Raw genomic sequence first — 12,945 nt, 5'->3', positions numbered from 1 at the left:
TGCACTAGAACACAGATCCCTCTTCACCTTAGAATTCTTCAGTCATTTTCTGTTTAAATAATACTCTTCTTTTTAAATAGTTGCTGTTGAGGTGAAGACTTCACATTTGCCAGATTTTTGCACACTCAATATATCTATATTGGCCTGCAAGTTGTGTCACAGATATACAGGATGGTTAAGAAGGCATTTGTCATGCTTGCTTGCTTTCATTGCTCAGGCCATCAAGTGCAGGAGTAGGGACGTCATATCGAGGTTGTACAGAACATTGGTAAGGCCACTTTTGGAGTACTGTGTACAGTTCTGGTAGCCCCGTTGTAGGAAGGATGCTATTAAACTGGAGCGAGTTCAGAAAAGATTTATCAGGATATTGCCAAGACTGGAGGGTTTGAGTTACGAAGAGGCTGGATAGACTTGGACTTTTTTCACTGGACCATAGGAGGTTGAGGGGCGACTTTCCAGAGGTTTATAAAAACATGAGGGGCAATGGATAAGGTGAATAGCAATGGTCTTTTGCCTATGGTTAGTGAGTTCAAAACTAGGGGGCATAATTTTAAGGTGAGAAGAGACAGATTTAAAAGGGACTTGAGGGGCAACTTTTTCACACAGAGGGTGGTTTGTGTTTGGAGTGAACTGCAAGAGGACGTGACAGATGCAGGTACAGTTACAATATTTAAAAGACATTTGCCCAGGTACTTGAATAGAAAAGGGATATTTTTCTTTATACATTCACAGGATGAAGACATTATTGCCCATCCCTAATTGCCCAGAGGGCAGTTAAGAGTCAACCACATTGCTGGGGGTCTGGACTGACATGTAGTCCAGACCATGTAACGATGGCAGTTTCCATCCCTGGAGGACATCAGTGAACCAGATAGGTTTTTCTGACAATCGACAATGAATTCACGGTCATCATTAGATTCTTAACTCCAAATATTCATTGAATTCAAATTCCACCACATGCTGTAGCGGAATTCAAATCCAGATCCCCAGAACATCATCTGGTTCTCTGGATTAACAGTCCAGCGATAATACCACTAGACCAACACCTCCCCTAATGTAGGCCAAACGCGGGTAAGTTTAATTTGGGAAACTTGGTTGGCCTGGCCGAATTTGACCAAAGGGTTTGTTTACGAGCTGTATGACTCTATGAATTGACTGCAGAGATAGTAGATACGTTAGTTCTAACTATGAAAAATTCCTATCAGATTGGAACATAATGAATGTGACTCCTCTATTCAAGACAGCGAGGCAGAAAGCATGAAAACTAATGGCTAGTTAGCTTAAGATCTGTCATAGGAAAATTACTGGAATTGTTCCTGCAGTGATATTAGCAGGGTACCAACAAACTTTCAGTGCAAGGCAGAGTCAATGTAGCTTTTGAAAGGGAAATCACGCGTGGCCAATTTATTAGAGATCTTTGAGGAAATAACAAGCAATATGGATAAAGGGGAACCTGTAGACGTGGGGCTCTCAATTTCCAGAAGGCCGGTGTCACATCAAAGATTCATGGACAAAATAAGAGCTCGTTGTGGCAGGTAACACATTAGCATGTATAAAAGATTGGATAGCTACAAGGAAACAGACAGTAGGCGGTTAAGTCAGAAACTCTCCTAACAGTATTTAGATATTCACTCAAATTTCCATAGCTTCAAGGGCTATGACTCAAGAGCTAAAAAGCGGAATTTGTGTAGTCAGAGTTTTGTGAAGCCATTAGGCCTACTTTCTATGCTGCAGAAGTCTGTAAAGATATACTAGGGTTGTTCTCCTTGGAGAATGAAGAGAGATTTGACAGAGACTTTCACGATCAAGAAATGCAGGGGGTTGGGAAGAACACTTTTTACATGAATGTTAATGATCTGGAACTCACTGCCTACAAGGCGATTTTGAAAGGAAACTGAATGGGCATTTGAGGCAAATGGACTCAAGGCTACTGGAGTAGGACAGAAAAATGGGACTGACTAGATTACTCTGGAGAGCCAGCATTGGGCTGATTGGCCTACCTCTTTAAGATAACGATTCAAAACCATGCCCAGTTCTGAATAGACCCAACATGAACTGTTCTGAATACCAAGAGACAAGTGAAACAAACATTCAAACACAAGAGAAACAGAGTTAACGCTTTGAGGACAATATGACTTCTTGAGAGCTGTTCAAAGAGTCACATGGGACTCTGTTTCTCTCTCCACAGATTCTGCTAGAGCTGCTGAGTCTCCCCAGAACTTTCCTTTTACTCAAATAGTAGGAGGGATGTAAGAGCCACAAGGTTAATTCCAAAATTGCGTTACGTGGGAGTTTCAGCATGAAAGTCAGGGTCTATCAGATGACTATGGAGGAATCTCTAATAGTTCGGTTACTTGAATAAGCAATTTAGGATTATTACTTTAAACGGAGAGCAAAACAAGACACATATTCAAGTAAGCCAGGTATAATATCAGATGATGTCACTATTTGGAATGAATTTTGAGAAAAATAATACAGGCATTTTTATAACAAAGGAGGAAAGTCTAAGGGTAAGTTGAGAGGATAAAATATTGGCCAACTACCCTTCGCAAACATCTTGTGATCGAATGAATTCAAAAGCATTTTTGCTAAGCAACAACCAATATCATAATCACAGCAACATAAAGATAGCCTGCTCCAGAAGTTCAGTAATTTCTGCCTAATTATCCAAATCAACAATGACAACTCACAACACAAATGGCAAGTGGTTGAACTGAGCTGCTATTTGGTCGATAGTGATTACCAGTACCAAGTAGCTGCAAGCATTACAAAGAGGCAAGATGCTGCTCCTGGCAGGAAAACTGCCAAATATACCATACAGACAGAGGGCAACTAACAGGCCCAATGCCCACAACTCTGCTGAGTTAACTGATCTCTAAGCCATTAGTGGCCTTAGCAGGAGTGAAGAAAGAACCATCCAGTGTTCCTACTTAATCACTCATCTGACCATCACTGCTAGGGAAGTGCAGCCATCTGGTGACTTGAGGACCAAGTTCACTTGCGGTTTTCCTTGACAGAACACCCTGCTCTCAATTAGTCCCTGAAGCCATGCATCAAACAGAGCTAGATTCCAGAGGGATCATGCCAAAGCAAGTCTTCAGTGAAACCTCCTGATGTCTGCACAGGAGATGATATAGGACTAGTGCTTGTGCCGGTTAACAAATGTTCACAATTTCCAGAGTTAAAGGAATACTTTTTAATTTCTCTGTAACCATCCATCCGAGTAAATGATCCCTTGATTCCAGCACCTTGCTGTTGCCCAACTAATTCCAGCCAATGTCCTGTGCGTTCAAAACTGCTATGTGATAAATACACAAGTCTGTCACGCACGGCCTGGGCAGCCTGTAAATCAGTAACTGGACAGTCAGGTGAGTTATGTAAAAGCATCCTCGTCTGAAGTGTGGCAGGTGCTCATGCCCCCACTACCAGTCGAAGGCTCGGCTGAAATTTCTCTTCATGCTTCTGCCATTCTGACTCTTGTTGAATCCTCCTCCTCCTCTGTTGAAGGAACGCTTTCTGTATTTGGACCCTCCATCCCGTCTTTCCTCCTCCAGCTCTGGTAACTTAGTCGCTACGGTGAGCTGCCAGCGCCGATTGTCCTGCCAGCTTCCCTGTGAGAAGACACCACAGCTCAATTAATGTACAGCATATGGGAAACACTCAGCTTGGGTCAGAGGCCAGGAATATCAGAAAATCCCAATGGATACCAGAAAAACGCAATGCACATCCAATAGTTTGCATATCTTTAATGGGGCAGTTATGGTACTAATGGGACTTGCTTCAATGGTTAATATAAGACAGGAACTAATTTTGATCAGAGAAATGGTCTTTTCTTGTAATTATGTTTTTGGAGAAGAAGCTTTCAGAGGAGAAAAAAATTGAAATACATTGCTTAACCCTTTTTTTGCACTGAAGTCTTTAACAATAGTAGTAACAACAGAAAGTTTACGTGCTGCCATGCAATAACACAGGTCCATACAGAAAGGCAACTGTACCTTCAAGGTTTCCAGAGAGTCTTCAGGAATATCGAAACAGACACCCTAAACAAAGAGACAGCGGAAAGTTAGTTGATTCCAGCAGATCGTGGACATAAGATTTCACAGTTTAGATCTGACTTCTTCTGTATGGGAGTGTTGCGTTCAGGAAATGTCAGATTCCAGGAAGTCAGTTTTTACAGCATGGAAAGAGGTCTTTTGGCCCATCATGTCCATGCAGATCATCAACATCTATCTATTCAAATTGATTTTCCAGTACTCGACCTGTAGCTTTGCATGCTTCAAGACAGTGAGTTCCATATATCTACAACTCTTTGGGTGAAAAGAATGTTTCCTTCAATCCCCTCGAAGCCTCCTGTACCCTACCTTCAAACTGTGCCCCATGGTTACTGACCCCTCTAAGGGGAAATGTTTCTCCCTAGCTACTCGGTACACTACCCTAAAAACTTTGTAACCAATCAGGCCCCCCTCAGCCTTCTCCGTTGTAAGGAAAATAACCCCAATCTCTCTTCATAGTTGATTTTCTCCAGCCCAGGCAACATCAGTGTGGTAACCAGAACTGCACACAAAACTCCAGCTGTGGCATTAGCTAAAGTTATATACAGCTCCATCAAAACCTCCCTGTTCTTGTATTCAATGCATAAACTAATAAAGGCAAATAGCTCATGTACTGTCATAACCATCTTATCTACTCGTCCTGAGATTTGAACAGATAAATGTTGATGACCAGCATGGACATGATGGACCAAAGGGACTCTTTCCATGATGTAAAAGATCTATGGCACACCAAAATCCCTTTGATCCTCTGTACTTCAGAGGGTTCTACCATTCAATGTGTACTCCCTTGTTTTGTTAATCCTCCCAAAATGCATCACCCCACACCTTTCAGGATTAAATTCCATTTGCCACTGTTCAGCCTGACTGGCACATCTTTACCATTTCATCTAAGGCTTTCCTCCTCGTCATTTACCACATCATCTGCAAACTTAGTGATCAAACCACCTACATTCAAGTCTGAACAAAGAACAGTATAGCACAGGAACAGGCCCTTCAGCCCACCAAGACTCGAATGACACATGATGCTTTTCTAATCTAAAAACCTTTTACCTCTACATGGTTCGTATCCCTGCCTTTTCAAATACCTGTGAAGACACCTCTTAAAAGTTGCTATTGTATCCACCTCCACCATCTCCTCTGGCAGCACATCCCAGACACTTACCACCTTTGTGTAAGAAACCTGCCTCTCACTTCGCGTTTAAACTTACCCCATTTTACCATAAACCTATGTCCCCTTGCAACTGACATCTCTACCCTGAGGAAAAAACAAACTCTGACTATCCAAGCCTCTCAGACTTTTGTAAACTTCTATCAGGTTGCACCTCATCCTTTGATGTTCCAGTGGAAGTAAACCAAGTTTGTCAAATCTTTGCTCATAGCAAATACCCTCTAAATCAGACAACATCCAGGTTAACCTTTTCTGTACCTTCTCCAAATCCTTGTAGTGTGGTAACCAGAACTGTACACAATATTCCAAATGTGATCTAACTGAAGTTCCAAACAGCTGCAACACGACTTGCCAATTTTTATCCTCTATAACCCGAATAAAGAAGGCAAGCATGCCATATGCCTTCTCAACCATCTTATCTACCTGTGTTGCCACTTTCAGGGAACTGTGGACCTGTATGCTAGATCCCTCTATATGTTAATGCTACTGAGGGTTCTGCCATTTACTGTCTAATTCCCTCCTGCATTAATCTTCCAAAATACATCACCTCACATTTGTCCAGATCAAACCCCATCTGACATTTCTCCATCTAAGTCTCTAGCCAACTATATACGGCTGTATCCTTTGGCAATCCTCACTATCCATAGCTCCCCCAATCTTTGTGCCATTTGTAAACTTACTAATAAGGCCACTTACATGTTCTTCCAAAACATTTATACATTACAAACAACAAGGGTCCCACCACTGATCCCAGTGGAACATCACTTGTCATAAATCTCCAGTCAGAAAAGCTCCTTCCTTCAGCGATTAAGTCAGTTCTGTATCCATCTTATCAGCCCACCGCAGATCCCATGTGACTTCACTCTTTGTATCAGCCTGCCATGAGAGAGTTGTCAAAGGCCTTGCCAAAGTCTACATAGACTTTGAGATACAGTGTCAGGGAAAGCAGCAGAAACTCGTATGTGCAGTTAGCAGACAGCACTTGCACCCAAAAAGGTCCTGGTTTGAGTCCTTGTTTGTGATTCAGTTTCCAAGCCATTAGCTAGCCAACGACCCATGTCTGAGACCTAGTTTGAAATTCTCTCGACAATAACAAAACAGAATCCATCTTAGATGGCTGCATAATAGTCGCCTCTGATAGATCGGCGTTAGGGATTATCCGCTGATGAAACATTTTTCCAAACCCCTAAGCCCTTAAAATTCAAACAGGATAGATTGATATCAGGCACAGAGACTATCCACAATTGCTGCCTGTAGCTGTAGACTTAGAGTCATAGAATAACATGGCAACAGACCCTTCGGTCCAACTTGTCCATGCTGATCCAATATCCTAAATTAATCCAGTCCCATTTGCTAGCATTTGACCCATATCCCTCTAAACATTTCCTATTCATATACCTTCCCAGATGTCTTTTAAATGTTGTAATTGTACGAGCCTCGAACACTTCCTCTGGTAGCTCATTCCAAACGTGCAGCACCCTCTGTGTGAAGAATTTGGTGCTTAGGTCCCTTTTAAATTTTTCCTCTCTCACCTTAAACCTATGCACTCTAGTTCTGGACTCCCCCACCCCAGGGAAAAGGCCTTGGCTATTCACCCAATCCAGGCCCCTCGTGATTTTATAAACATCTATAAGGTCACCCTTTAGTCTCCAACGCTCCGGAGAAAATAGCCCCAGCCTATTCAGTCTCTCCCTATAACTCAAACCCTCCAACCCTGGCAATATCCTTGTAAATTTTTTCTGAACCATTTCAAGTTTCACAACATTGTTCCTATATCAGGGAGACCAGAATTGCACACTATATTCCAAAAGTGGCCTAACCAATGTCCTAGAGATAGTAGGAACTGCAGATGCTGGAGAATCTGAGATAACAAGGTGTAGAGCTGGATGAACACAGCAGGCCAAGCAGGATCAGAGGATCAGGAAGGCTGACGTTTCGGGCCTAGACCCTTCTTCAGAAAACGTCCTGTATAGCTACAACATGACCTCCCAACTCCTATACTCAATGCACTGATCATAGAAACTTTACATGCTGCAGTAACAGTGTCTGATTACAGGCTCATTGTCAACATACCATTTTACCCTTTAGGAATCGCATCCTTTTCACTTTGCTTTCCACAGTCTCTCCGAGTTGTTCCTTCAGCCCTCTCCATGCGTAGTTCAAACTATGAATTTCTGTTGAACAAGCCAACACCATTGTTGTATACCCCTGAGATAGAAGCAGTGTGTTAATCATAGAATCATTGAATCTCTACAGTGCGGAAGCAGGCCATTCAGCCCATCAAGTCCACACCAACCCTTCAAACAGCATCCTACCCAGACCCACCCCCTTACCCTAATCCTGCATTTCCCAGAGATAATCCACCTAGTCCCTGGACACTATGGGCAATTTGCCGTAGCCAATCCACCTAACCTGCACACCTTTGTACTGTGGGAGGAAACCAGAGCCCCCTGAGGAAACTCATGCAGACACGAGGAGAATGTGCAAGCTCCACACAGACAGACAGTTACCCGAGGCTGGAACCTAGGTCCCTGGCGCTGTGAGGCAGCAGTGCTAACCACTGAGCCATCTTGTTGTCCTGTGGCTACTCTCTAATGTAATTAAGGCAAACAAACATACCCACACATATCAAAAAAATTATTTTTGGTTAGAATGTGTTAAGATTTGAAAGAAATGGTTTTTGCATTCTCAAGTACAGAAAAAATAATTAAAGACAGCCTGTCATTTTGAATCTTCAAAAGACATTTGGTAAGGGACCATAAAGCAGTCCAAGATCAGAGCACATGAAATCACAGGGCAGATAATAGAATAGGTAGCAAACTTAAGTAAAAACAATCTGCAGAATCTGGGAAACATCCAAAAATATCATTTTATAAGGATTGGTACTGGGACCACAGACATTCACCATAACTATAAAATGATTTATAGCTGGAAATCAGAAGTGCAGATATGATCAGCATGGGGTTAGGGTGCAGTTAATATTGAGAAAAATGGTGACAAAATCCAAGAAATGACCAAAATTGCAGAACTTATATAAAATGGCGAATGATTTTTAATACAGGTGATATGTTTTATTCAAAGGCCAGATACTCCTTACAGTATTGGTCGGACATAGGAGCAGAAGGATTTGGGGTACATGTACATAACCATGAGTGATGCCAGCTACTAAGGCCAGAATGAAAAAAATACACCAAGCTGGGATTCATTTCTACAGATTAGTCACATCAGTAAAGAACATTAGAATCTAAGAGATCAACAGCACAGAAAAAGGCCCTTCTGCCCATCACTTCCAGGCAAGTCATAATAACCACTTAACTATTCTAATCCCATTTTCCAGGACTTGGTTCATAGCCTTGTATGCCTTGGCATTACAAATGTACATCTAAATACTTCTTAAATGTTGTGAGGGTTTCTGCCACTACCATGCTTACAAGCAGAGAGTTCCAGATTCTCACTTGGATGAAAGATTTTCCTCACATCTCTTCTAAACCTTCTGCTTCTTACCTTAAATCTGTGTCACCCCTGCTCATTGATCTCTTCATCAAGGGGAAAAGTTTCTTCCTGTCTACCTTATCTTTACATATCTCAATCATATCCCCTCTTAATTTCCTCTGCTTTAAGGAAAACAACTCCAGTCTGTCCAATCTCTCTTCATAACTAAACTTCTCCAGCCCAGTCAACATCCTAGTAAAACTTCTTTGCACCCTCTCCAGTGCTTTCATATCCGTCCTATAATGTGGACTCCAGAACTGCACATATTACTTCAGCAGTGGCCAACCAATGTTTTATACAGTTCCAGAGTAACTCCCCACTCTTAAAACTCTATGCTTCAGCAAATAAAGCCAGTGTCCCATTCACCTTCTGAGCTACTTTAATCCACCTGCCCTAATATCTTAAGGGACTGGTGTACATGCAAGCAAGGTCCCTTTGATCCTTGGTACTTCCCAGGGTCCTAGCGCTCATCATTTATTCCCCTGCCCTGTTAGTCCTGTGCAAGTGCATCATCTCATAATTATCCAGATTGAATTCCATTTGCCACTGATCAGTCCGTCTAACCTGTCTATCTATATCCTCCTGTACTCTTAAGGCACTCCTCTTATTTACTACCCCACCAATTTTTGTATCACCTGTGAACTTACTGACCAATCCTCCTACATTCAAGTCTAAATCTTTTACATAAACTGCAAACAACAAAGGTTCAACACTGATCCCTGTGGGACCCCACTGGACACAGACTTCCAGTTGGAAAAATACCCTCAACATCACCCTCTGCTCCCAGCCACTCAACTAACTGTGGATCCAATTTGCCAATTTCTTTGGATTCCATGAGCTCTTTGCTATCAGTCTCCTCTGTCCTGTGGCCAGATAGATAACATTCACAGGCGTCCCTGTTTCCTCCCTTGCTTCACTCAACAACTTGTGATATATTTCATCCTGTCCTGGAGATTTATCTACTTTTAAAAGGCCATCACCACTCAGCACCTCCTCTCCATACATGCAAATTTCTTTAATTAACTGTGACGATATTATTGCTTTAAGAGGTGTATTCTGTCCTTTTTTTCAAAATGAAGAGCAGTTGAGGCAGGGGTGTTGAGCAGTCTGTTCCAAGCCAATAAAGTAAACAGCTTGAGAGGTTTTGGGTTTTCTTTTTAAGTTGGAACAATAGAAGCAGCACGGCCGGGTTGGTCAGGCTCCCACAGAACCAGGGTTTTAGTTTAACTTTCAATAGTTATTGGGGTTTTGCGGTTGACTGTGGAAGCTGTCTCCCTCTCTCTACCAGAATTTTCTCTGTTACAGCTAAAAGCTTGGGTTCTCTTTCTGATGCCAGATTGTATGTGAGACATCAGTTTTACTGACTTTTCCTTTGCCATGGGTATGGTTATGCGATGTTTCTATTTTGGAACAGTTGCTGTTTAGTAGTTAAGTAATCTATTATTGTGTTAAGTTTTCCAATACAGCTAAGGTATGATAACTCTTCTTTGTTTTGTTTGTATTTTAACTGAAGGGGAAGAATTAAGTGTTTTGCTTAAAGCCGTGTAGTATAACCAATTGAATTACATCTAGAAAGCTGCTCCTGGCACTTGCCTTTAAATAAGATAAAAGTTACGGTCTGGGATACCTCCTTGATGCACATTTGAAGGGGGTTTGGTCCGGTCCATAACAAACACAGACCTTCTCCCTGATTTCTATACTCACATCATCTCTCTAACTAGGTGAGTACTGATCCAAAGTATTCATTGTCTTCTGGTTCCACATACAAATTACAACTGCGCTCCTTAATGGGCCCTACTCTTTCCCCCGTTATTCTTTTACTCTAACGCACCTGCAAACCTACTTAAGGATTTTCGTTTATTTAACCAGGTGGCATTCTTTCATTTCTTCCTTAGCTCTCCCAATCTTCCTTTTAAGATCCCTCTTGCACATGCTATACTCATCTAGAGCTTCAGCTGATTCGAGCCCTCAGTACCTGCCATGAGCCTCCCTTTGTCTCTTAATCCAACACTATATGTCCCCCAATATCCAGGGTTCACCAGATTCAATGGTCTCACCCTTCTTTCTTGGAATATGTTGGCATGTTCTCTCCATATTTCCTTCGTGAATGCATCTCATTGTTCTAAGACAGATTTACCTAAAGTACCTTCCCCAGTCCACTCTGGCCAAATCATATCTGATCTTACTAAAATCAAACTTCCCCAATTTGAGAATATAGATTTGAGGTAAATCGAAACAAAGATGGCTTCCAGGAATAATGAGAGAATCAGGTCACATCTAACAGGAAAGACTGAACAGGCAGGATTAAATGAGGCCTTCTCCATGAGACAGAAAACTGAAGAAGGGTGAAACAGTCTAATACGGAAGGCCTGGAAAAGATGCTTCTGTTTGGGAAAGATCAAAACTAGAAGCCAGAAAAATTAGATTGTCATGAGTATATTCAACAAATTCTAAATTCAGGAGAAATTTCTTGACTCAGGAATTAAGTTATAATGCAGAACTACCTACCACACAGTCAGGGAGGAGAACAGCATCAATGCTGAAAGAGGAGGTTATATAAGTGCACGATGGAGAACAGGTGGAAATGCTGATAAGGTGAGGTCAAATATGATGAGAGGAGAAGCGCCAGTACATACTGTTTCCATGTTGTGAAATCTTACAGCAAGTCGGCTTTAAGAGCTGGGCCAGACAGAGCTCAGCCTGATTGCTTAATAGAAACCAAAAGAACTGTGGATGCAGTAAATCAGGAACAAAAACAAAGTTGCTGGAAAAGCTCAGCAGGTCTGGCAGCATCTGTGAAGGAGAAGACAGAGTTAACGTTTCGAGTCCGGTGATCCTTCCTCAGATGTGTTCTGAGCCTGATTGCTGGTCTGATCAACCAGACCCTTACACAAAATTGGAATAGAAAGTTGGACATGGAGAGCTATTGGTTCAGGGTCATGGGAAGAGGGGAATAACTTGTAATTTGTAGACTGCAACTGCGACAGAAGGTGGGGGTGTGGTGGGGGGTGGTCAGTTTAACATGCCAGAAGGGGGGCAGTGGGATTAATAGTTAGGGCAATGGAGTGGCATTTTTATCATGGGGAAGGAGATCAGTGGGAATTTTAGGCAAGGGCTAGTGGAATTTATTTGGAGGCGATGAGAGGATTAGGGTCAATAAGGTCGGGAGGGTGGGGTGTGTGCATGTGCACACCAGCAACAGGATTGATACAGGAGGGGGACTGGGATCAACATGGGGATACAAATCTACTCTAAAACCTTAATGGGGATTAACTATTGGATCCACATGGGACATTTTCTTTCATTGCTTTTTTGTGGAATGTTTTGCTGAACTATTCCAGAAGACAGTTAAGAATCACGCACATTACTGGGTCTGTTTCTGTAGAATGTCCCCGCAATGACACATATAGGCCAGATTAGGTCAAGACAGGATATTCCCTTCCCGAAAGGGCACTAGTGAACTGGATGGTGTTTTAAGGAAGGGCCCCAGGAAGATAGAAAGACCATAGAATTAGTTTCACTGGAATCATTGTAGCAAAAAGCCGGCACAGACACAATGGGCTGAGTGCTTCAAAGATGTGGTGTAAACACTCCTTATAGCAACATGCCCGACAAGAGGTGGTAATAGACCCCAGCAGAACCTCTGCCAGTGCAGAACAGTAACAGGATGCACCATCTGAAACTTCCTTTTAGTGAAGATGAAGAATAGGTGAAAGCTCAGGTGCTGACTGTTGGCAGGGTACTGTTCCCCAGCATAAGTTAGCTTTCTAGCATCTCACAACTGCCCACTTGTTTGTCTGACTCAGGCAGTGAGGACTGATAGACTTCTCACTAATGGACAGATCAAAGCACAAGATGATCTTATTCCTGCCCTGCCACTGCTATATCCAGGGGAGAGACAAGAGTTGAAATCTGGTTAATATGCATTTTTCCCAGGCTTGTGGGTGGGATAGGGGTAGTGACACCGTCCAAGTGACATACCTAGCACAGTGCACATTATTATGATCAATCTAATACTGCATCACAAATTAAACTAGTCACCATGTCCTGGAGGAGCTCATGCCACAGGAAGGAATAAACTGCATACGGATGTAGTCATAGATAACAAGGTGTAGAGCTGGATGAACACAGCAGGCCAAGCAGCATCAGAAGCTGACGTTTCGGGCCTAGACCCTTCTTCAGAAATGGGGGAGGGGAAGGGGGCTCTGAAATAAATGGGGGGGGGGGGGGGGG

General features: G+C 42.5%; 1 protein-coding gene across 1 annotated transcript in view; it reads right to left on the bottom strand.

The window, feature by feature from the left end:
- Positions 1-3,181: 3,181 nt before the first annotated feature.
- ddx21 (DEAD (Asp-Glu-Ala-Asp) box helicase 21) overlaps positions 3,182-12,945 on the bottom strand; it is a 39,911-nt gene continuing 30,147 nt past the window's right edge. Inside the window, exons 13-15 of the mRNA XM_048608689.1 lie at positions 7,294-7,428; positions 3,996-4,040; positions 3,182-3,611 (exon numbers count right to left, since the gene is read on the bottom strand). Coding sequence (XP_048464646.1) covers positions 3,423-3,611; positions 3,996-4,040; positions 7,294-7,428 — 369 coding nt within the window. The 3' untranslated portion in view covers positions 3,182-3,422. The remainder of the gene's footprint in view (positions 3,612-3,995; positions 4,041-7,293; positions 7,429-12,945) is intronic.

This window comes from Rhincodon typus, chromosome 20 (assembly GCF_021869965.1).
Source record: "Rhincodon typus isolate 14 chromosome 20, sRhiTyp1.1, whole genome shotgun sequence".
Lineage (NCBI taxonomy): Eukaryota > Metazoa > Chordata > Chondrichthyes > Orectolobiformes > Rhincodontidae > Rhincodon > Rhincodon typus.
Note: the sequence above shows the minus strand (reverse complement) of the source record. Positions and strands in the feature narration are given on the sequence as shown.